The sequence below is a fragment of the Marmota flaviventris genome, chromosome 5, assembly GCF_047511675.1.
Source record: "Marmota flaviventris isolate mMarFla1 chromosome 5, mMarFla1.hap1, whole genome shotgun sequence".
NCBI classification, from domain to species: domain Eukaryota; kingdom Metazoa; phylum Chordata; class Mammalia; order Rodentia; family Sciuridae; genus Marmota; species Marmota flaviventris.
Genome location: NC_092502.1, coordinates 67,958,399 through 67,983,937, shown reverse-complemented (window position 1 = coordinate 67,983,937; position 25,539 = coordinate 67,958,399). Strand labels below are relative to the sequence as shown.

Genomic DNA, 25,539 nt, shown 5'->3' with positions numbered 1-25,539 from the left:
TTTGCCCAGTATCATTGTTATCAGTGACTTTCTCTGCTGTTTTTTACTCTCTTCTTTGATTTATCTCTTGGCCTTAATTGTAGTCTATAAATATTTTTGAGATTTATATTGTTAATATAATTTTCCAACAAATTGATATTGTTAGGATAGTTTTCCAAACAAGTGCAAACTTGAGTTTCATTTGAAACAAAAAAAATTTAAATGAGGAGTACAGGGTTAACAGAAGTAGAAGCATGTAAATGGAATCAAACTTGAATCCAAAGTAACCCTCCCCTGAATGGATTCATATACTCACCTAAGATGGGCCACCTGTTTGTCTACTTTCAGTATCCAGAACCAACAGGGAAACCTAATCGTATAAAACTGTTCACTAAGTCTGTAATAAATGCAAAACTACTGTATCTCGGGAGGACAACTTTTTTTTTTTTTTTTAGTCTGATATACAACTAGAAAATATATACAGTAAGTAGGAGAAGAGAAGGGTCACAAGTTGGTTTGGCTTCTTAGTCTTTGCTTCCTTGTCCCCTGCTGTCTCCAAAATGAGAATGAGAATTATGTTTTTAAGTTCCAAACAAGTTTTCATTTAGCACAAAGTAGAAATAAGGATGCTGTGAGTTAAATGCCATTTTAGTATAACTAAGTGAAGAAAGTGGATGTTTCCCTAGTTTGGTGCATTTATATACACACATATCTGGGATCCAGAGATGAAAAGCCATCCCCTACTCTCAAGGATTCATCAGTAATTGTCTAGTGGGAGCCAGGACTGTGTGAAGTCCTAGGAACACACAAGGATAAAAGAAACAGTCACTTGAGGCCTTTCAAGCCTGCAAGCCTGGCACATTACTGAATACATTTTCTGCCACCGAGCAACATAGACCCATCATTTTTGTTTTGCTTTGTTTTGTTATTATTTTTATAATATTTTTATTTTTATAATATTTTAGTTGTAGATGGACACAATACCTTTATTTATTTATATGTGGGACTGAGGATCGAACCCAGTGCCCTATATATGCTAGGCAAGTGCTCTATCTCAGAGCTACAACCCCAGCCCCATCATTTGTTTTTGAGCAAGAGCTTTTAGCTCATGAACAATGCAGGATTTTGAAATGGATTTTACAGGTTCTTTTCAGCTGTGATATCCTATCAGTCCTGATCATTTCCTTCTATTCATTAGTCCCACTTTTAGGTAGGTCTGTTGAAGATGCTATAGAATCAGCCCTTTCCTGAATTTATATACACATAAAACTACTATCTCCAAATAGGCATTATTTTTCAGGAAAAAGAGAATTTCAAATATTGTTAATTACTATAAAGAAAACAAAGTAAGGAAATGACCAGGAGTGTTGGCTATTGGTGCATTAGATTGGAGAATTTGCATTTAAGCTGAGAACTGAAATGATGGAAAGATCTGGAAGAAGAGTGAGCTACATAGAAGAAATGAGTTGTGTGAAGCTTTGAGATTAGTGTAGCTGATGTGTTAGTTTAGGTACAGGGGGAGGTGGGTGGGTTCAGCTGTGAAGGCATTGTAGGCCACCAAAGGAGTTTTGATTATGGTCTGTGCGCAATGGGAACCCACTGGAAAGTTTTAAGAGAATAAGTGACATGAGCTGATATATACTTGAAGTTCATTTTGTTTGGAGAATGGACATCAGTGGGATGAGATACAAAGGAGGATACCGGTTACTTGAAAAGTATCTGGTATGATGGGCCTTGGATAAAAGGAGAAAAATCTTTTCAAATCACTTGGTCTGAGTGGCCTCATTTTGGAAATGGTGCAGTGGGCGATTTAATCCATACATTGAAATGAACAGAAGTATTGCAGTGGGGTATTTTGTGATTCTTCATTCAGGTGTTGGAAAGTAAACTCCTTCTAGTCTAACTGCACAGTTCCTTGGATTTGATGAAAGTCACCTTCCTTTTTCTTTATTAAGAATATTTATATTACAAATGAATGGATTTTCTAATTTCTCCATCTTGGATAACATTCTATAAAATTAAAAATGTCCTTATACCCCAATATTTTCTATTTTTTTGTGAGCTGATTTTTTATTTTTATTTTTTTAAATTTTGATTTGCTATATATGACAACAGAATGCATTACAATTTGTATTACACATATAGAACACAATTTTTTGTACACAAAGTAGTCACATCCTTCATGTCTTCTTATATGTACTTAGGATAATGATTACCATGGCATTCTACCATCTTTCCTACTCCTATGCCCCATTCCTTCCTCGCCTTCCCCTTTTCCCCAATATTTTCATTCTCTGTGTAAAAATAGATTATGAAGTATTTGCTCATTCCTATTGTATGAATTTTTTTATCATGGCACTTTTGACTTTTTAAATTCAAAAATTAGTTAAGTATAACATCTTTAAAAGAATACATTTTGCATCTTTTTAAAAACTCCTCAGATGTTCCCTTTGGCAAGAGAAGAGGAAAGTTTCTTTCCCCTCTGATGACTGAGCTAACACGAAGGCTGAAGTGTGCAGCACACCCGTGAAATCCTAGACAGCTGTACCAAATCCCACTCCTTTGCTAAGAGCTGAGCTGAGTGACAGGGGACTTTAATTAGAGCAGCTTTTAGAAGGACTGAGAAAATGAGAAAGAAGAGCATTTGGCCAGGTTGGCCTGACTAGTGTTCTGACATGCCTCTAATTAAATCGTCACTCTTTCTCGTCTCAGGGATCAATGAGCAAGGGCTGTACCGAATCGTGGGGGTCAACTCCAGAGTGCAGAAGTTGCTGAGCGTTCTTATGGGTAAGTCCAGCACTCTGAAACCTCATCAGGTCCCTGAGTACGGTGGGGAAGGAATTAGGGTATCCCAAGAGTCAATGCCCAGAAATCTGCTGCTCCATTCACCAGTTGTCATGACAGTGGGCACAACCGGGAAAGGTTCTGAGTGGACAAAATAAAAAGTGCCCAGTCCAAAGCACCACACCCTCCCTTCAGACTCAGCCACTGCTAGTCCAAGTGGCACTTGATCACTCATGTGACCACCACACCCAACTCTATCTATTTAATAGCTCATGACTCCCTTTGTCCTCATTGGAGGCAGGTATTTAGTGGGACACACCCAATGCCCAAGGAAGGGCATCCTTCTAGCCCACAGAGGACCTCAGAGCTCACGTTCCTATTACTGAGGGTGTCATATAACTCTCAGATAAAATGTACATACACAGATAAATCTTCTGATCCTCTTCACTTCTAGATTTTAACTTAGTCCCAGTCACTTGAGTAGCAGGACCTTCTTTGCCACGGCTGATATAAATATAAAACCATGTCTCCAAATGTGCAGTATTTGAATCAAAACCCATGAACCCCTGAGTCAAATTTGCTTAGGCTGCAGATTTCCTGTATTTTTAGACATGAGTGCAGCCAGCCTCAGTGAGTCACATGGATCTAAATGGCAAACAGATCAAATTTCACAGATCAGTGGGTGTTATTCATTTCCACGGAAGCCCATCCATGCACTTGTGAAGATGGACTATCGCACGGGGTTCCAGCTCAGTGTTCTGGGCAAAGAAAGTCTCTTGTTAGTATTTGTCATTTCTTTTGCCATCCTCAATCTTGAAAATGGCTTTCAAAACACTATGGTATTGCTATAAGATCTGCTGTTTGGAATTGTTATTTTTTGTGAGTTTTCCCAGCACTGAGTGTCTTGTTTTTCAATTCAGATTGGAGATATGGTTATGGTTAGTTGTTATTTTTTTTAATTCTTTCTTGTAGTTGTAGATGAACAGAATTCCTTTATTTTATTTATTTTTATGTGATGCTAAGGGTCAAACCCAGGGCCTCTCATGTGCTAGGCAAGTGCTCTGCCACTGAGCTACAGCCCCAGCCCAGATTTTTTTTTAATTGGGTTTTTATTTTGAGAAATTGTAGATCCATAGGTAGTTGTAAGAAATGGCACAGAGGGATTCTATATATCCTTTATTCAGTTTTCTCCAATGATAACAGCCTATAAAGTTTTTTTTCAGTATCCCAATTAGGATATTGATGTTAATACAGTCAAGATGCAGAGCATTTCCATCACCATGAGGGTCCTTTGTGGTGCCTTTTTTATGTGTGTGTGGTATAGGGGATGGAACCTAGGGGCCCTTTACCACTAAACTACATCTCTGGACAATTTTGTGCTTATTTTGAGACAAAGTTTTTCTGAATGGCTGAGGTTGATCTGGAACTTGTGATCCTCCTGCTTCAGCCTCCTGAGTAACTTGGATTACAGGTGTACCCACTACTCCAAGCCACGCCAGTCTGCCTCACTTCCACTTTGTTCCTCATCCCTAGCTTCTGGCAACCAGTAATCTGTTGGGGTTTTTTTCTTAATTTCTTTAATTTTGCCATTTCAAGATTGTTACATAAATGGGATTATGTAATAGGTTATTTGGGAGGTTGGCTTTCTTTTTCAGTCATTATAATTCAAAGATTATTCAAATTGTTGCATATAACAATAGTTTGTTATTTTATACTGATAGTGTTCCATTGTGTGGATATACCACAGGTTAGCCAGTCACCTGTTGGAGGACATCAGGGTTGTTCCCAGTTTGAGGTATTATGAATGAAGGTGCTGTCAATGTTTGTATACAGGCCTCCATGCGAACACAAATTTGTTCTTCTGGGATAAATGCACAGGAGTGTGATTGTTGAGTTCTATGGTGATGTGGCTGATTTTTGAGAAATCTAATATAAGGAGGAATTAAGAGTCTAACAGGTATCAACCCTCAGTCTTTCATTTCTGACCCAGAGCTGCAAACCTCTGTGCAGAGTGTCTGCTTTCTGGAGCAGATTTTTAGGTGCTAGAGATTAAGCTTTAGAAAGAACTGGTTTCATGCAGCATCCTTATGGGTCAAGATATGCATGCATGGGAAGCTATAATGCAAAATTAGGATGTTAGCACTTAATATGAGCAGGATCTAGAAGGCTGAATGGTAAAGGAGAGAATAGAATAATTCCAATTCTATCAATTCCAATACTAAATAATTCCAATACTATTCTGAGCAATGGCATGGAGGAATGAAACCAGGGTGCCTGGTGACAATAGCAGAGGGTATCGATTCTATGATTGTTATTATTTTAACATCTGTAAGAACTACTTGAGGCTGGGACAGGAGAGCTAAGGCTGAAAAGCTAAGGTGGTTTTTGTATTGAAGAACTTGAATATTGGGCTGAGTAGTTTGGGATTTTTTTGTTTTATAAAATAAGCTATTGAAAGTTCTAAAAATACATTTTGAATCTTCTGCACATGAAAGTGTCAAGAAGGCAATTAAAATAGATTCTAAGAAGAAAAATGGCATTTATTTGCCAAATAGCTGGTAAATCCAAGATGACGAAAGCATGGCAGGGTTTAAGGACTCCAGTGACATCTTTGGTAGGAGTCTTTTCCTTTTCTTTCTTTTAGCTTCTCATTTTCTGTGACCTCTGCTGGTCTTGGTATTGACTTTATTCTCTGTGGGAGTGATCCAGATAGGTCTAGCCTCAACTGTTCTTAGAGTTGCAGCACTGAGAAGAAAGTATATTTCTTGACAGTTTTGGCAGAAGGCCCCAGGGAGGACAGTGATTGGCCAGCATGAGGCCATTCACATGACTCATTTCTTAATTTGGGGCCAATCATGTGGTCCTCAGCAGATGGACTGAATTTTGTGCCTGTCTCTGGGGATTTAGAAGAATGGGGGTAAAGGGATGGGATAGGGAGGGGTTAGTGCTTGGAACACTGTGGACTGAGCAGAATTACTGATAGAATGATGTAGGAAATAATTCCAAAATAATGGGTGCTGGTAGATAAAAGAAGTGTGTCCCCCACAGGTATGACAAGACCAGAATCTAGATCTTGGGAATGACCCAGCACCAATGTGGAACATATCTTTGATCATGGAAAGACGTGGAGGAAAAAGACAGTTACAATAGATTGGGCAGAGCCAATCCCAGAGAGGGCTGAACCAAATAGCTGGTCTGAGGTCAAGAATGAAAGGATAGGCTCAAAATGATTGGAGAGAGAGAGAATCAACAATTTTGTAATCAAGTGGATGTAGGGGAGCGGAAAGGGCTGAAAGATTTCAGAGACAACAGATGATTATGTAAGGTGACACGAGTGAAAAGAACTATGACATTTTAGAATACTTTGCTAATCTAAAAAAGAACCACCTTAGCTCAGTTATGCTGTGCAAGAGTGGTTTTGAAAGGAGCTTGTTTTTATAACTTCGCTTGGTGGCCCTCAGACAAGATATTTGTATTGTTCTCTTCTTCAGTTTTCCTAGGGATAGAGAAAATAATCATGAACATCTGAGAAATGTCATGACAAAGTAACAACCAGAGGCTGAAAGTCACAGGGCTAGATGCCTCTGCCAGGAGGGCATTACAAATAGACTGGAATCCAGACTGAGATCCAACCAGAGCTGAGAGATGACCAGAGAGTAAGATCTAACCTAGTGTTGAGATAGGGATCTGTGATTCTCCCTACCAGTTGATTCTGAATCTTGTGATTAAAGAAGCACCTGTTAGGCAGCGCCCCAGACACAGCTCTGACTCCCTTCTCTTTTGTGCGTATGAGGTTTTCAACAGTTCTTGGTACTGATACAAGTCTGGGCTAAGCAAGAGTATAAAATAAATTGGCTCCTGGGCTCCAAACCCTTTCCCTGAGTTGGCTGGTATTAGGAACCTCTCGTTCACTCATCCATTATTGTATATTCTTTGGATGCCCTGTTACATGCGAGGCACTGTGTAGGATCTGGTTTATTTGTTGTCTGAGGCTCTCGAAAGTTGAATAGCGTGTTTTGATTGTTGAAAGAATGACTTAGAATTAAAACCAGAGCCTAACTTTAATCACATGTTTATTTTTTAAAGCACCAGGGGACTGTAGGTTGGAAGAGGAATATAAGAGCCAGTGCTTTGAGAATGTCTGTTTTACTGGTTAGGGCTCCTTAGGGAAGCTTGTTGGATTCCTCATGGCAAATACAGTGTGGTTCCAGGAGAACCCTTACTCTCTTTCTCCTAATAACAAAGGTCTTCAGTCATTGGAAAGTGCCTGTTCTGTGCATGTCTGTGTCTCTTCCTTTCTCTATTTTAAATAATTGTGTTTTTTTAAATTAAAACTTAGAGGGTTCATTGTAGAAAGTTTGAAGAAAATAAAAAGCTTAAAGAAAATAAGAGTCCTGCAAACCAGTCACAATCTTTGCTAGCTACTTTATTCTGTGAAATCAGATCATTTTATATCATCCATTTTTAATATTGTATTTTATGGGACAATATAGTAATATAATCAATATACTATATTACTGTATTGACAAAATGGGTCACACTGTATGTTACAAACATTTTTTTTTTGTTACAAACATTTTAATGGATTTTCTTCATATAACACTGTAGAGTGTCTATGTTCCCATGTTTATATAAGTTCTTCTAGAGTGTGATTTTCTTAGGCACATATTGTGTAGATATAACTTGTTAATCAGTCCCCTATTCTTGTATACATAAGCTGATTGTAATTCTTCATCATTTTAGAAAAGCACTCAGATGAACATCGCCATGGGGCAGAACAGCCGAGGTTAAGAGCATGCACTTTTGAGTTAGACAAGTTGCAGTTCCACTACTTATCCATTTGACCTTAGACAAATCATTTAAATCAATCTAATCTTCTCTCTCCTCACCTCTAAAGATAGCCCCTGCCTTCATATAGTGTGAAGATGAAATGAAAAGATGCATTGTGGGTTTTGAGTCCAAAGCCTTCGACATGTTAAATAATAAATGCTCACTGTTAATCATTTTTTATTTGTATGCACATCTCTATTTATTTCCTTAGGGTTTATATTAAGATCTTGAAATGAGTATGTATATGGTTTCAAGGCTCTTAATTGATATCCTGTGTTTACTGTCAGCAAAGTGTGAGGAGAATGTCCTACAAAATACTTTGTATTACATTTTTGCACACAAATCATTGACATTTAAAAATGTCTTTCCTTTTTGTTTAACTTTGCATTTATGGAATTTTGGATGAAACTGAACATTTGTCACATGCTTATTGCTGACTTCTTTTGTGATTTTCCTATATTCTTAGCTTATTTTTCTATTTTCTGTCTGCATCTTTTGATGAAAACATCTTTTTAGATCTGAAAGCTATGTTAATATTTTTATTCATGTTTTCATTTATATTTGTTTTGGTTAGATTTTCATTGCTGTGACCAAAATATCAAAAAAGAACAATTTAGAGAAGGAAAAGTTTATTTGACTCATGGTTTCAGAGGTTCAGTCCATGGTCGGCTGACTTCACAGCTCCGGGCCCAAGGTGAGACAGACCGTCACGGCAGAAGGACATAGTGGAGGAAAGCTGCTCAGTTCATGACAGCCAGGAAGGGACAGAGGGCATAGGAAGGTGCACCCTTAAAGGCCATGCCCACCCACTTGCAGTGACCACCAGTCATTCATACTGGGATGGATGATTGATGAGCTTTCAGCTCTCCTGATCAGTCACCTTACCTCTGAACATTCCTGCATTAACACAGGAGCTTTTGAGTGGACACCTCCTATTGAAACCATAACAATCTTGAATTTTATTTACAGTGCCTTTGTTTTTATTTTGTCTTATATATGTTTTAAATTTTATGAAATTCAGTCTCTCAGTCTTTTTCCTCCTATTACCTTTTATTATTATTATTGCTGTTCATAATTTTGTATTCAATTTTCATTGTCTTTACTAACTTATCTAGCTCCCTTCATTTTTACCCTTTTAGCTATCACCTTTATTATTTTGATCTGTTTCTTATTTTCCTTTGACTTATTTCACAGCATCCATATTTTTCCGAATTTCATTTCTATTTCAGAGCAGGTGCTTTCTGAATTATTTTTCAGAGTGTATTGGTCTCATATGTTATGCTAACAAATATTGTGTTGGATTTTTTTTTTTTATCTTCTGTGTACTCAAACCTGAACACAGCAAAATTTATAAATCTTTGTTTTAAAATCACTCTAGATAAATTATTATTCTGTGGCTATTTTCTCAACCTATGTAGAATCATTCTCTTATATGAAATTGGAGGGCTGATATACATGGTTCCGGCCAACTTTCTGGTGTTTTTATCTTCCATATAGTGTGGACCTGGGTTCTCCTGGTTCTGCGATTTGGCTGTGGTCCTAGAGGAAAGCAGTTGAACCCAAAGCCTGTGTTTTTTTCCTGTCACTCTCACATCCCCCCATTCTGAATTCACTTACCTTGATATAAATGGATACTCTTCCTCTGCTGTTCCCCAGTCTAATTCTTCTGCTCAGATGATAATCTTGGCCACTTCAGAAAGAAGGTTCCCCTTCTGTGTGTTTGCTGAGATAGGGGACAGTGAATGCAGTGTGACATCCTTCTCCAGAAGTGGCTTGGTCTATGCTTGAGAGTGGGTGGAGGATTCTCGCCTACCACACTGTTTTCCAAGTGGGTTTTCCCCAGGTCTTTATCTGAGCTTTACCTGGTAGGTATTTCTCTGGTGACAGGACAGTTTGACTAAAAGCCTGATTTTCTGTGTTATTGAAACTCCTTGTCCTTTTTTTTGTGTGTGTCTTTGTTAGTATTTCACTGTTATAGTGAAGGAATACAAATTCAGTGTTGCCGTTTTTCTTATCTTACATTGTCCCTTTTCCCTTTATTTTTATGGTATTGGCAGAGTTTTTGTTTGTTTTGTTTTAATTTTTGGAATGGGGTTTTGCCGAGTTGCCTCAAACTCATGATCATCCTACTTAGCCTCCCAAGTTGCTGGGATTACATGTACATGCCACTGCACCCAGCTGTTTTGACAATATGTAAAACACAGTTAGGGCTTTAGAGGACACAAGGAAGGTATTAAATAGTAGTGCTTTAAATCGCCAGATTATGTTAACACACCTCATCCACTTATCTATAAACATGAACTATATCCTTCCTTTCTCCTCTGGGACCTCGAATGTCTGCTTTCTTTTTTTTCTGTACCCCTCATTTCCCACTAATTAAGAATTTCTTTCTGAAGGGATCCAGCTGAGACCTAAAGACTTGGCCAGTAATGAGTGGAAACAACCCCATATTTTCAGTACTGGTTGAAAGGAAGCAGGAGAATAAAGAAGAAACTTCGAGTTTTACTCCCCAGCAAAGGGAACAGATAAATGATGATTTGGATTCTTAAGCACTAGATTAGGGAAGTGACTAAGGCTTTCAAGATGTATAGCCAGAAAATAGAGTAAACACATTTGCTTCTCAATTTGCCAAATATTACATCTAAGCTTGAAGGGTTTACATGCGGGATAAATGAAGTCTCATTTGTACAGAGAATAGTGTACTTATGTAAGTGTTTTCCTCAAAGATGTAATGGGAATAGAGAATGTAGAAGGCTGGAGAAGATTTTAGCAAAAGACAATTCACAGAAAACAAAATACAACTCACTTTTAAATGTAGGAAAGTAAGACTGTATGCTATTTTCTAAGGATAGACTTCTAAATCAATGAGGCAAACATGAGAGTCCAGAAATAAGACCCATACATATATGGCCAATGGATCTTTGGTAAAGGTGTCAAGGTAATTCATGAGGGAAAGGAAAATCTTTTGCCAAATGGTACTAATACAATTGAAAAAAAAATGAAATTTAACTCTTATCTGGTACTATACCGAAGAATTAACTTGAAATGGATCATTCATGCCTCCTAAATATAAGGATCTTCCTGCCTCCTAATTGTAAGAACTAACGCTAAAAATATTTAGAAGTAAACATAGGAGAAAATCTTTGTGACTTAGTTTAGAAAAGATTTCTTAAAAACAACACGGATAACAAATTTAAAACTTTTGCTCCTAAAAAGGTATTGTTAAACAAAAAGAAAAGATAGGCTACAGATCAGAAGAAAATATTTGCAAAACGTGTATAGGATAAGTGATTTATATCCAGAACACATTTAAAAAAACAAAACTCTTGCATCTCAATAACACAACAAGCCCCATGCCTTTTTTCTTTTTTTTTTTTTTGTACCAGAGATTGAACCCAGGGGCACTTAACCACTGGGCCACATCCTCAGCCCTTTTTTAGAGACAGGATCTTGTTGAGTTAGTTAGGGCCTGGCTAAATTGCTGAGGAACTCTGGATCCTCCTGCCTCAGCCTCCTGAGCCACTGGGATTACAGGCATATGCCAGACAAGATTTGAGAATAAATCGTTCAGTAAAAAAATTTACAACCAATAAAATGTTAAAAAAAAAATTCACAAAGGGGGAAAAAAAGGATGAAAAGATGACCAATGTCATTAGTCATTAAGGAAATACAAATTTGAAAAAAAAAAAAGCCATATATCCCTGCATGCCTATTAGAATAGCTAAAATTAAAAAATGACCATATCATGTGTTGACAAGGACGTGAAACAACCAAAGCTCTCTATTACTGGTAAAAATGCAAAATGATCCAAACATTTTAGGAAGACCATTTGTCAATTTCTTCTAAAGTTAAACATACCATCTGACCTACTCCTAAGTACTTTACCTAGCCCCACTCCTAGATATGGTATTTACCCAAAAGATGAAAATGTAGTATACAAAAACCTGTGTGCAAATATTTACAGTGACTTTACTCATAACATCTATAATTGGAAACAACCCAAATGTCCATCAATCAGCAAATGGATAAACAAATTATGGCATATCCATAACATTGAATATACTCAGTAATAAAAGGATTAAACTACTGGTACATGTAACAACATGGATGGATTTCAAAAGTCTTATGCTATGTATGTGAAAGTGGCTGCTAGAGGTTGGTGGGGGAGGGAGAGAATTAAGCATAATGGAGCACTGGGAGTTTTTGGGGGGTGATGGAAATATCTTGATTATGATAGCAGTTACATGACAATGCACATTTATCAAAAAGCATGGAACTGCACACTTACAAAAGGGTGAGTTTACCTCAATAATCCACACTTTAAAAACACACCCATACATAGAAGATTTGCAAACTTTCTCCTCACTGAAAAAAAGAGAGAGAGAGAATTTAAACAATGAGATAACTTATTTTTTAAAAATTCTTTTTAGTTATGATTCAACACCATGATACACGTTGGCATAATCACCAAAGCATGGAGCTCAACCCACTTCATTTAGACCCCAGCACTACCCCAAACTCCTTCCACCCAACAATCCCTCTTCAATCCATTTACAGTTTACTTTTTTTTTTTTTAATTAGTGTCCTGTTTAAGTTTGAATGACTCCTTCCCTCACCCTTGATAGCAATGTGCAGTGACAGACTTTCATCTCAGCCAGTTGAGGGAAGGAGTCATTCAGACTTAAACTTCGAAGGGGAGCTGGAGCAGTTATCTTTCAAAATAAAAAAAAAAAAAAAAAAAAAAAAAAAATGCACATTTTTTTTAACTCAGAAATTATACTTTAAGAATTATTTCTATAAATAAGAGGTACAAGGAAATGGAAGTTTATATTATTGTTAATCATAGTAAAAACAACAGAGCAATTTTAATTTCCATTAAAAGGAGACATTAAATTAATGATGTCACATCTACACAGTAAAGTTCTGCAGAGTGGATATATTTATGTGCCAATATGGAATAGTTTCCTAAGAGATTGTCAAATGAAAATAGCAACACCCAGAATTCCATGCATAGTGTGCTGCCATTTGAGTTTTGATTTATTTTTTTGCCATACTGGGAATGGAACCCAAGGTCTTTTACTTGCTAGGCCATTTGTGTTTTTAAAAAGGTAGATGTATGGGTTGGGATTGTAGCTCAGTGGTAGAGTGCTTGCCTTGCACTCGTGAGGCCCTGGGTTCAATCCTTAGCACCACATAAAAATAAATAAATAAAATAAAGATATGTGTCTATCTGCAACTAAAAAAATAATTTTTTTAAAATTTTTTATTGTTGGTTGTTCAAAACATTACAAATTTCTTGACATATCATATTCCACACTTTGATTCAAGTGGGTTATGAACTCCCACCTTCACCCCATACACAGATTGCAGAATCACATCAGTTACACATCCATTGATTTACATATTGCCATACTAGTGTCTGTTGTGCTCCGCTGCCTTTCCCATCCTCCCCCCTCCCCCCTCCCCACCTCTCCCCTCCCCTCCCTTTAAAAAAGGTGGATGTATTCCAATATGCACCTGGCATTTGCATTGATTGTTAGGATATGTACGTGAAAAACTGATAGTTTCAGTTGCCTGTACTAGAGAAAAGGCTTACTTTTTAATATATATTTGTTTTCATTGAAACTCTTTTTTACCAAATATATATGTTAACCTGAAAGAAAAAAGACATTTAGTTTCCTTACATCATAATGTGTTATTATGAAATTTTAGGAGTTCAAAGTTCAGTGTCTTTGTCAGCAGCACAGTAGAGGACTGCATGGTTCTTGGGACTGGTCTGGGGTAACCTTTCTAAGACCACCTCCCTTTATTAGCACTGCTTTCAGTCCTTCTCCTAGTTTTCAGAGTTTACATGGTCATAGGAGAAAGAGGAGTGAGACATTCCACTTGACCCACACGATCCTTTTTTGTATATTGGACTTCTCCTCTAGTTTAGGTTTATTTTACTAAGCTCTACCATGGTCAAGTGACATGGTGGGGAGAAATAGAAAATTCTGAGTTCTACAGAAAATTCTGAGTTCTGTCATGAGAGCCTCAGAAGCGAGGTATGGAAATTGGCAGCACTTTCTGGAAATGGGGTAGCTTGGGGAGGATGTGTGCAATTTAGTTGGGATATTAAATGAATTAATATGGATGTGCTCAAGTTATAAGCCTTGCCTCACTGGTGCTATAAAAAGCCCTTTAGCCGGACTGTAATTTGACTCTCCTCCCTGTAATGTTACACAATATTCCTATGGTTACAGAGCCCCAGTAAGTGGAAGCTAATCATTAGTTTTCTAAATGTGGTTCATGGAGTAGTTCAAAACTCCCAGAGCTGCCAAACCGTGGCTGGTTTAGTTTCACGTTCACTCATCTTGGGTCGAAGTTGGATTGTTCCTCAGAAAAATGTACAGTAACGTTTGTCTTGCATCCAGAAACCATGCCGGGTGGCAGCTCTCCATGGGTCTTGGGAATGGAAAGGGAAAAAGGTCATTCTAAACAAACTTTCTTCTGCAGGGAGAAACTATTCGGGGAGTGAGAGATGACAAAGAATTAAAGCTGTACAGCATTTGGATATTAAGAAAATCAGATATTGGGACCTTTTAAGAAACTTAACCACTCTGTGGCTCTAGAAGTAAAATCATGCTTTTTAAGTTCTTATTGGTTTCATGTGAAAAGAGAGACTTCATTATTGCCCAGGGTCACCTGTGAACATCAGACAAGTGGTCTGCCTATAGGAGCCACACACATTTTATGAGCTGGGGCCCTTTTCTGTCTCATCTTCAAGGAAGCGTTCAGGGAACAAAACCAAGTGGTAGGTTCCACTTGGGCTTGTGCCTTGCCTGGGAGTCAGAGGCCATTCATGAGCATTTGGCTTCTTCCTTCTGGGATGAAAGTGGGTTCTTTCCCAGGAAATAGAAAGTGTGTTCTGCCCACCCATAACTCACTCTCCTTTCCCTACTGAAAGGCAGTTGGCCCTGCCGAAGGAACCTCTTTCTTAGTTGGCGTCTCAGAGTTCATCTTGGGGACTGTTGAGAAAGAGGCAGTCCTGTGGCTGTCCCTCTCTACCTGGTGTATCATTCAAATATCTTTTGATTATAACAAACTGGAGCCAGACCTAAACTGGATTACTCCTTTCTTTACTCCTTTCAGGTGTGGGGAATGATATTTGGGCCAGAGGAGTCAAAGGCATGTCACCTCTGGTGGGCTGGTGACTGGTTCAAGGATGGTCCAAGATTGGCCAGTCCAGTCACAGTGAACTTCAGGATTTTTCTAGGAGACAAGCTTAGGAGGGAAAATGAAAATTATTGGCTCCCAGATTAAAAAGGCACCGCTTACCTGCTTCATCAAGCTCTACCGTCTTTGTTTCTCTGTCTCTGGCTTTGTGTCCTGGAGTCACTCTCAAGCTGTACATGGTGGCACCCGGCAGTTATATAAGCTTTCAGGTGCAAACCCAGCAAACAGCAGCCTATCTTCTAGAAAAGTCCTTGAAGTTCACAGTGACCGAACTGGCTTAGGTCTTGGTGATCCCTGAGCCAGTCACTAGGGAGGTGACATGCTTTTGATCAGTCTGTCCTAAGGTCTTATTCCCCCACCCCTGGAAGGAGTAAGAAAGGGTGGCTCCCCAACTGAGAATGAGGCATTGCAGAAAGAAGGGGAATTTGGGAGCTGGGGGACAGATCCTGGCCTTAAGTCGATCTGAGGAAGCCAGAGTCCCCCTTCAATGCACTGGAAGACTCCTCTGCCCTCCTGCAGTCTGTGTGTGGCCTGATCCCCCTCACCAGCAACAGGATGGGCCTCAGCTGACTTGTGAAGCAGTTCACACTCCCAACCTCAGCCTCTTAATCTCACCTGCCTGTCTGCTGCCTAGGAAGGCTACAAGAATTCTCTCTCTCCTTCCTTTATAGTCCACTTACTTAAAGGCATCCATTTGTTTAAAACCCACATAAGAGGAGACTAACAAATTATCAGGAGTCAATATAATTATGGAGGTGCTCATTGCACATCTGGGCTCATGGAAATTTAAAATACATAGAAGAGCAATGGAATCAAATCATGCACAGTTTAGAAAATATAAAAACCACAACTCTACCACTTTAACCCAACCACTATTTTAGTATTTGAGTATTTCCTTTCAGCCTTTATCCTTATGATTTTCTCACAGACTTTTACATCTTAATTATTTTTACTCGACATTACATAATTCAGGCATTTTCCCTGTTGCTGCGTGGTCTTCAGTATCATGTAAATGACACCATCTCTCCTTTAGGGAGACATACACCATCCCTCTATGATCAGACATTTAGGTTGTTTCCTCCTCTTGCTTTTTCCACTGTTACAAAGAAGAGAGTGCATGTGGAACATTTCTGGGGTATGTGACTTTTCTCATGCCTTATCTTATTTCCTGAGGAGATATTGTGAGAAATGGGATTACTGGTTCAGGGGTATAAACATTTCTAAGACTCTTGATGAGACATATTACCAGATTCCTTTTTCAGAACTGCTGCATTTATCTCTATGGCTTCTGGCAGTTTATGAGAGGATCAGTTTCACTGCATTCTTCCAGCAAGAGATACTTGGATTTTTAAACATTTCCTTGATATAAATAGGCGAAAAGTATGTGTTGTTGTTTTTTAATGTATTTCTGCACTTACTAACAAGGTTGAATGCTTATATGTGTGCTGGTTTGTTATCTGTATTTTGAGGTCTGCTTTACACCTTGTCTTTTCTTCATTTTGTAGACCCCAAAACAGCTTCCGAGACAGAAACAGATATCTGTGCCGAGTGGGAGATCAAGACAATCACTAGTGCTCTGAAGACCTACCTAAGGTAGGGACTTTCCATTTGCAGGGCAGAGTGCCAGCTAGTTATCATGCAGTGAGGAAGAAAGCAGTTTTATTTTCAGTCTCCAGAGAGCTGTTGGGTGGGTGTTTGAGATGTGGAAACAGCTTCTGTGTGGGTGCATTTAGTTCGGCTGGTCAAACCCATTGTAAATCGTCCATAGTTGATGGGTTGTCATTGTGCAATGGTTCCATGAGTGATTTAGGAAGCTTTGCTCTGACTGAGAAGTACTGAGATAATTAGCCTTGAACAGAACCTACAATGCAGTCTTCCCTGAATAATCTGTTAAGCAAAAAAGAAATCATGGGCTGGGGTTGTGGCTCAGTGGTAGAGTGCTTGCCTCACAGGTAGGTATGAGGCACTGGGTTCAATCCTAAGCACCACATAAAAATGAATAAAATAAAGATATTGTGTCCATCTACAACTACAATTTTTTTAAAAAAAGAAAAGAAATCATATATCACATTCTGTTGAGAATGTGTGATTCTGTACCCTGTGAATATTGATACTTTGGTGCACCACCAAATGTACAATGTACATTGCTTACATTGGTCCTTAAAAATGAGAACATAGTGGAACTCCTTTTGACTGCATCTGCTTAGATTAGACATATTGCCTTACTGGAAGGACTATTCTCCTTGTATCAATATATATGATTATATTGCTACTTGCTAACCTTTCTTGGGTTATTGACTAACTCCCTGCATTTCAGTTTCATGAACAAACTAAAATTTAAGCTGCCCTTGAAGAACAGGAATATTGTAGTTCTGTACTGTAGGAAGGTGGGATATAGTCTTAAATAGAGAAGAGAATGTAATTGTGACTCATATAAGCCTTTGTACAGGTTTTGTAAAGATTCATTTGGCTGGAAAGCAAAGGCCATGGAAAAGGAATTGATGATGTAGGTTTTATTGGCTATTGGGGCACTGACGTCAGGAATAAGAAGAAATCCAGGAGACGCCTAAGAGTTGAATTAGAGAATCCAATACAAATAAAATCTGGGCCAAGAACAATATATGTCATCTGTTGCGTTTATCATCTGTATAATCAGAAAAAACTCAAGTTTGTAGTTAAGCAAATTCATACCCACTAGGTAAAATATACTCGTGTTATGCCTAATGTTAGGGGTTCTAGCCCTCTGGTCTCTGAAGCAAAACACCTGCAAAAACCTTTCATGGTGATACCAGATGAACTGAGTGTCACAACAAGCTGCTGGAAAGCTGAGAGTTTAAGCACAGGTAATTGCAAATGTGTAGTTAGTTGCTTTTTTCTGAGATACAGCCTCAAATGCTCTTGTTGATGGGTGAGTCACTGATTGAAAAGGAAATCTCTTGGTTTGTGCTAGACTTTTGCATTAGCACTTTTCTAGTTGTGACTCTGAAGCATAGTTGTGGCCATTCCTTTAAAAAAGAAAGGGACTGAGAATTTCAGGTGAAATCTCAGGATGCTTCCAATCAGAAAACTAAATTGAGTTGCTGTTGTTTCCCTGTGATGGTTGTCTTTAAGAAATGTAATATTGTTTGGCAGTTTTGGGGTTGTTATTGAGAGAGAATATGGTTTTTATTATTAAGCTGATAGTCTGTCCTTTTTATTATTATTTTTAATTCCAGAATGCTTCCAGGACCACTCATGATGTACCAGTTTCAAAGAAGTTTCATCAAAGCAGCAAGTAAGTCATCTTTTTGTCACAGTTTTAAGAGGAAGAGAATAGATATTTCTATTTTAAAGAATAGTCAGTATCCCAAAATAAATATTATCTAACCCATCGTATTCTGCATGTAAAGTGGCCATATCCACGCTCATGAGACTTGAAGAATAAGAATGAAGCCAACTTGAGACTGCCAAGGACCTGCCTGCACTGTTGAATTACAGTGGAGGAGCGAGGCTTCAGAGGTGGTTTCTTGTGGAGGAAGGAGGTGGTGGGAAGGGGAGAGAGAGAGGAGAAAAACAAGTTTGCCATTCTAGTTTTGATTATTGGCGTTCTAACTTCTTGGGTTTTTTCCATCCTTTGAGTAGCATTTTACAGAATGAATCAGACATTGCACATTACCTAAATTAAGCACTGGAAGTGTTTCCCTGAATACAGCACCATTTATATAACTTCACAGCCCTCTTTCCATCATGTCTTCTATGTACAGCTTCTGATCATTCTTCAATTATATCATCCAGGTCCCTAGCGTCATATTATTGGTATTAAAATACATAGGGATTAGGTGCAAGCTACCCTGAGTATACTGGAATCTGTCTACGTGGGATAGGCCTCCTGTAAGGGGCAGTCAGATTCTCTGTCAGATTTAGATCTGGCATGAATCCTCGCAGTGTTATTGTGTCCATAGTCTGTACCTCCCCTGCTTCCTTCAGCCTCTGGGGTTTGTTTACCCTGGTAGCTACTATGGGCCTAATTTAGTAGAACCTCATGTTCTGGTGGCCCTATCTACTCATAGTTGTACCCTTCAAGCAGGGAGGAGAAAGAGATAGGAGAAAGCTGGGAGTGAAAATGGTGTTTATGTGATTTCTTTCTCAGAGAAATTCCAAACCATAGCAACCTTTCTCTAATTAAACCTCACATCAGTCCTATAAATAGATGTGATGAGTACTAGCAATCTATTTCCCCGAGAAACGAAGCCACTTACCAAGTTCAACCAAGAGAATGTGACAAGCCATGATATAGGTTATACGGTGACAGAAGGATTTAAATATTTTCTCTGCCATTGCTTTCCTTCTGCCAGGCTGCTGGTGATACATAACGTGAGAAAATGGGCCTTTCCTTTGATTTCCGTGATGCTGTCTCAACGCATTATTTTGATATTTGAGAACTTTGCAATGTTGTTCACGTAAGATTTGTTTATCACTTTACGAGTGCATAAAGTTCCTTCCTTCCTTGAAATTTAGTTGGCCCTCTAGGGAGCCAGCTGCTCCTGAGTTCATTCCTGCTCTGGGTGTGCAGTTGACTGGCTCTGTTTCATCACGTCATCATTTTGGCTTGGATCCTTTGACAGTCATTATTTTGATGAACCCTGTTACAGAAAGCACCATCTAGGACTTCTAGATCTGGTTGTGCTGATCATATAGTACGCACGCAAGATAGGATCATAAATTGTTGAGAAATCCTCAGCCTGTTCATGCCCAAACTTTGGTTTTCCTTCATTTTGTCTTGTAAAGTGAGTTAGTGGTGACACTGAGAAAATATTACCTCCCTCTTTCATTCCCAGAACTGGAGAACCAGGAGACTCGGGTCTCTGAAATCCACAGCCTTGTTCATCGGCTCCCAGAGAAAAATCGGCAGATGTTACAGCTGCTCATGAACCACTTGGCAAAGTAGGTTTATGACCGATTGCTGGCCCTTTTCTCACCCCAGAAAGTTCTTATCTTTGCAGTAAAGCTGGTCTCAGTTGTGCTTATGTTTCCCTCTCCCACTATTGCATCAGGTATGCTGGAGGCTTAGGAAAGAAATGTGTGAAATGTTAACTGCAGTGGATAACAGCAGCAAATGCCAGATGGCCTTTGCAAAGGAGCCTGGGGAAGTGCCCCATGCTAACAAGCCACCAAGCAGAGTTGCAGGGGGAGTTTGCTCTCATGATGATCAAGGGCAAACCAGATTGTGTCATCTATGATACCAGGTCACCAAACAGAGTTTTTAGGGCTTATATGTTCTTTTGATGATCAAGGACAAACAGAAATATGTTGTAGATTTATAGAACTTAGATTTGTAGTCAAGAGGCCTGGATTCTAGAACTGACTGTTATTATCAAGCCACTTAACCACCCCTGGGCAAACCTGAACTCCTATCCCTTAGTGTCTTCCTTTGTTGAGTGTAGCTAAAAGACTCTGCTTATCTATAAGATCATTGATTTTTAAAGTTATATGTATTAAAGCCTTTGAAGAAGGATAGAGAATAAAGGAATTATTTCTGGCAAATGCTCACTTGCCTTCTGAGATAATCAAAGCATTCAGCAAGGGCCTGATTTTCCTGCTCTGAATATTTACACTGTTGAAATGGTTTTGAATTTTGTGTGTTTACTGTTGCTTAGCCCTTTTCAGAATAGCCTTGCAGACTTCCCTTGCTGTGTCAGTCACTATGTGTGTGTAATGTTCTAAACTTTCATCTACTTTGATGGAATGTTCTTGATTGCAAACTGGAGCAAAAGAAGAGAATGAGTGTGTGATAGTTAACCTGAATCATTAACCCCTAAATTCTACTGAACTGATGTGTTATAAATTTGGCCCTTAACAACACTTTGTTCATACCATTAAGTCAATCCTTTGGGATAAGGGTAAGTCATCTGAAGGAGATTGTGATGATTAGTTTTCATGTATCTATCAAACACTTTAGATTACCCTTTGGAGAGAAAGTGTGTATGTAGCATAAAGATTTGCATAGGTATTATGAAAAATGTGATTGTTCTGTGAGTTGGTGAGAAGCAACTGGGTAGAGTCAAGAATTGTTCTAGATCAATTTTTTTTCTTGCCATGCCATATCAGAATTGCATGCTCAAAAACAGGAAGCATAACAAAGAACATGTGAATTTCCAGAGAGAATCTTCCCCAAATGTCAAAGAATCCTGATGAAATATGTTTAAAATAATGGGAATCTTAGGTTTTAGAAAGCAGCTCCAGATGCTCTGAAATGACTATATGATGCCTATTCCACACAACTCAGTCAGGTATTTGTTAAAATGTAAAGCTGGTTTCAGTGTTAGTTACAAAACCTTGCACACCTGAAAGCCATGCAGAGGAGATTCCAGGTACTCACTTCAGCTAACTATATGCAGGGATGCTCATGACCACTTTACGGCCACTGAGGCTTAAGGAGGCCCTGAGGCCTGCTGGGAGGAGCTGGAGGAGACTGGTTAGCAGCCAGCTGATCACAGTGGGTCTTTCCAAGCTGTGCAATTAGAATAAGAGTCTAATTGGACTGAAAGAAACCAAGAGTGAATGGTGATCCTGCAGGGCCAGTATTGAATTTTTCCCATTTGTAAATTGCTCTGAGGATTGTTAGGGCTCTTTAAAGAAGGAGGAAAAAAAAAAGATTAACAAAACAGAACTCATAAGGTAGACTTGAAGAGTTGAGCCAATTCATCTCCTGGTGGGTGGCTCATTTCTCCCTTTTTATCCATCCCTTCTTCCCCTAATCACCTTAAATTCAGTCTATTCTTGTTCACAACCTAAAGCATAAGCCAAGTGGAATATGCAAGTTGTAGCTATGTAACTGACATTTTGCCTTCTAACCAATTTAAATAAATTTGGTTGCTGGAGTTTCTTACTCCATAAGAGCCTTGTGCCTTACTGTTGACACTTGAGAATTTTCTTTGGTTGTATCACATTTCTCTATTCACTGAATCATGAAGACATCTATGTATAGTACAGCTCTCATGCCATAATGTGAGTTGGTCCAAGCTGGTGTTAGAATTCACTTGACTCCACTTCTCCCCATGCTGTTTCTTGGTCTGTAGAGCCTCCGATTTAAAATGCCCTTGGGGAGGGCCATAGGCATAAGTGAGCACTGTAAATTCAGGAGTTTTATCTAGTTCTCAGAAAATTCTTTGGCACCCACAGGAGTTCTAAGGTTCCACTTAAACTAAATTCTCATTTACAGTACTGTCCTTATTTTAAAATCCAGCAGGAAGGGAAAGATAACTTGGGATACAAGCTTTTGTATAATTCCAGTTTTCTCAGGTTCAGATTTACCCTAGGATCTGCCTTGGCTATTGTTCCTCTGGGTCACTTACTTAATGGTCAGCTTCCTTCCTAAGTTTTGGTTTCAGGGCCAATGCTTCTGGAAAACCCAGTGTTTACTTCTCTCATTACCTACTGTTTGCCTCATGCATCTCAGGCCTCTGGTTCAAAGGCAAGACATTCTGTTTTGTGTATTTTTAAAAGTACTTGTTTGAAACATTCTCCAAAATTGATTTCCTTTAGCTCTGAGGGAAAGTTAAGACATTTTACATTTTAATCCCGAGGAAAAATTCATTCAGAGGGGAAAAAAGTCTTGGAGGGAAAGGATAAAAACTCCAAATCTCTAAAGCAAATGATTACCGAGGAGCATCTAAATCACAGACGTGTTGGACTTGTTTCAGACCTCAGAGAGAACATAAAAATTATAGGCAGGCCTGAACATATTTTTGTCGTTCCAGTTTAAATCTACTATGATAATTAGATTATTTTTCTATTTGGATCTTGGAATCTGGTATACAGTCTGAAATCATGTGTCTCAGAGCATGGTTAGAATCACCTTGGGTGCTTGTTTACATTGGCATTTATGGGCCTCATTCTGAGTCTACTAAATCAGACTCTACCTATAAATATCTATTTCTGATTTATTTTCCAGGCAATTATTATACAGTATTTTTGAGAACCACTGGCCTACAAAATGGGCCATATGTAAGGTATTCTAGATAAGAGAAATAGTGCTAAATAGAATATGGATTAGGATTAAGGAGGGTATTAGTGATAGAAAAAAGAAACTTAAACCTTCAAGTTCAAAAGGTTTTCTTGTCATGATCGAATTAGTAAAGAAAAAAAAAATCCTGTTTTGATTTTCCAGTATGTTGCAATTTGTCTTTGCATTAAATTGGGCTTTTAGGAAATGTCTTTGTTTGAAAATCATGCATACAGCATTTTTTTTTATTTATATATGACAGCGGAATGCATTACAATTCTTATTATACATATAGCATAAAGCATTTTTAATTGTGAAAAAATCATCCCAAACTAGCTTTGTATCTTTGTGAAAATTATTCTATATCATTTGTACCCTGGTTTTCTGAATTTCTAATCAATTGTGAGATTCTGTGTTTTTATCAAGTGGGCGTGGAGGTGGGTACCAGTGACGAGAGAAAAAATTCCCCATCTTATAATTGTAGAAGGAAATAAGAGTAGATGAGTAATAAAGACTAATTTCATGGTAGTTTCCTGATGTTTACATATTATGATGACTCCAAGTATGTTGTGTATCCCCACACATACTGTTCATAGTGGCTCATCCTGACTTTATTACAGTGTTTACATCTTGCAGGATGATTTCAAAGTACACCCCATTCATCAGGAGTCACTATTAAAAATACCTTTTCACAGATAGTTTTCCCAAAACACTTAGAAATAAATCTTAGTTTCTTTCCTTTTTTGGAGCAACTATTCCTTTGTTGCCTAAGTGTTGTGAGAGAGGCAGAGCCTTGTCTTGCTTCTCCAAGGAGGCATTGTATTATATGGGATGCCTTGGGCTGTAAGAAACAGAAAATCCAATTCAAAATGGCTTCAACAATAAAGAAATCTACTGTGTCACTACAAAAAAATCACAAGAGTTGGTTCTTTCTTGGCCCATGAAGGACTCAGGGTATTTCCTTGTTCCTGCTCAGCCAGTCTCATTGTAATGGCCATCTTCTCCTAGGATCACTAAGATATTACACTGTGTCCTCCGATACCAAGGCTGGTGAAAGCAGAGGAGGCATTATTTCTTCTTTTAGTCTCTTGAAAAGCTATGAGGATACTTTTCCCAGATACTCTCCAGTAGACTTCCCATCACATCTCATCGGTCCAAAGCAATCACCTGCAAGGAGAAAGGACCCACCATGATAATTTTAGGCAAAAGCTCTACCACTGAGCTACATCCCCAGCCCTCCCTGATAATTTTACACCAAAGAAAGTTTACCTGAGCCACTCATAGGAGGCAGGGATACTGGAATAAAAGCAGAGCCTCGACTAGGAAGCCCACAGTCTCTGCTACAAATAATCTTAATAAAATAACCTCCATGAAAGAGCATTAAGTTTAGTGAACGATCTTTGCATAGTGTGCTAACTCAGTCAAGACTCGTGGGACCCCATGGCCAACTTGGGAGAAGAGATGAATACATTTGCAGTGTGGGCACACAGGCACTAAATTATGAGTTTGATAGTAGAAGGTAAGAGAGAGGAATTAAGAAGGCAAAACTGCCTTCAGTCCCACTGCATCTTTCCTTTTTCTTGTTGGTATTTTCAGTACCCAGTTGTCTATGTTTATTTTGATCATCTGTTACATGCTGTGAATTTCCAAAAAGAATAAAATTTTATTGATCACCAGAATTATGGAAAAAAAAAAAACCATTGTGGGACCAACACTCAGCATACAAGTGAGAACTTATCAAAATGTATAGATTTCATTGGCAGAAATTTTCAAGGATTGAGCATCTAGAGGGTTGGCCTTTTTTTCATTCTTATGACTAAAGGCTGAGTTCTTCAGGTATCCCTGCTAATTAAGAAAATGTATTTATATTTCCTTAATGATCTAGAAACAGTGGATTGAGTTCATGTGCAAATGCCAATGGTTGTAAAGAAAGTCACTGGAAGGTCTTTGACACCAAGGAGGATGGGCAGGCTCTGGTAGTTAAGAAGCATTTCTTTAATTTCAGGGTCAGAATAAAAGGAGGTGGGTAGTTGGGTGCAGTGGGGCATGCCTTAGTCCTAGTGACTCAGGAGGGTGAGGCAAGAGGATTGCAAATTCCAGGCTAGACTGGGCAATTTAGTGAGAGCTTGTTTAAAAAAAGAGCTGAGCATTGATATTTGGCATTAACACGTATCTTATAGATACTCCAGTATTCCTTCTTCCATCCCAAGTCAGAAAGATAAAGTTAACATAGTGATGAGCTGTTGAACACATGAAAAGAGCTAGTTATTTCTTAGCCATCAACACTATGCCAAACAAAATAGCTGAGGAACTTTACAAAGCACATTTAAAGCAAATAGTACTTTTGAGGTGATGACTTTCCAAGGTGGAAAGTTCCTGTGAGCTCCTCTGGCTGCCATCCGTCAGCCAGATAGGCTGGCTCAAAAACCTTTGTTCTCTAGTAATCACTGGACACCCTTCTGTTGCTAGTGCAGAATTGCATGGCTGGACCACTGGGGTGTGGCCTGACCTCATAGAGACACACTGACACATTCTCTGTTCCCATTCCCATTTGTCTTCCCCCTCATCAACTCCACCCTGAAGGGATAGTTCTAGTGATTTGAACCCTTATCTCTCTCTTGAATCCTTTCACTTCTTTGTGTGTGCTTCACTAACTCCCTAGTCTAAGCTGCCACGTCTTTCCCAGACTTCTTGCAAAGCCCCCTCCCTGGTTGCTGTGGCTCCCTTCCAGCCCACAGAGTGTCAGC

General features: G+C 38.7%; 1 protein-coding gene across 5 annotated transcripts in view; it reads left to right on the top strand.

Moving 5' to 3' along the window:
- The window catches only part of Arhgap26 (Rho GTPase activating protein 26), a 421,874-nt gene that overhangs the window by 241,815 nt on the left and 154,520 nt on the right, over positions 1-25,539 (top strand). For all 5 annotated transcript variants that reach the window (XM_071612274.1, XM_027927794.2, XM_027927796.2 and 2 more), the window contains exons 14-17: positions 2,692-2,766; positions 16,314-16,401; positions 18,024-18,082; positions 19,626-19,731. In XM_071612274.1, coding sequence (XP_071468375.1) covers positions 2,692-2,766; positions 16,314-16,401; positions 18,024-18,082; positions 19,626-19,731 — 328 coding nt within the window. The remainder of the gene's footprint in view (positions 1-2,691; positions 2,767-16,313; positions 16,402-18,023; positions 18,083-19,625; positions 19,732-25,539) is intronic.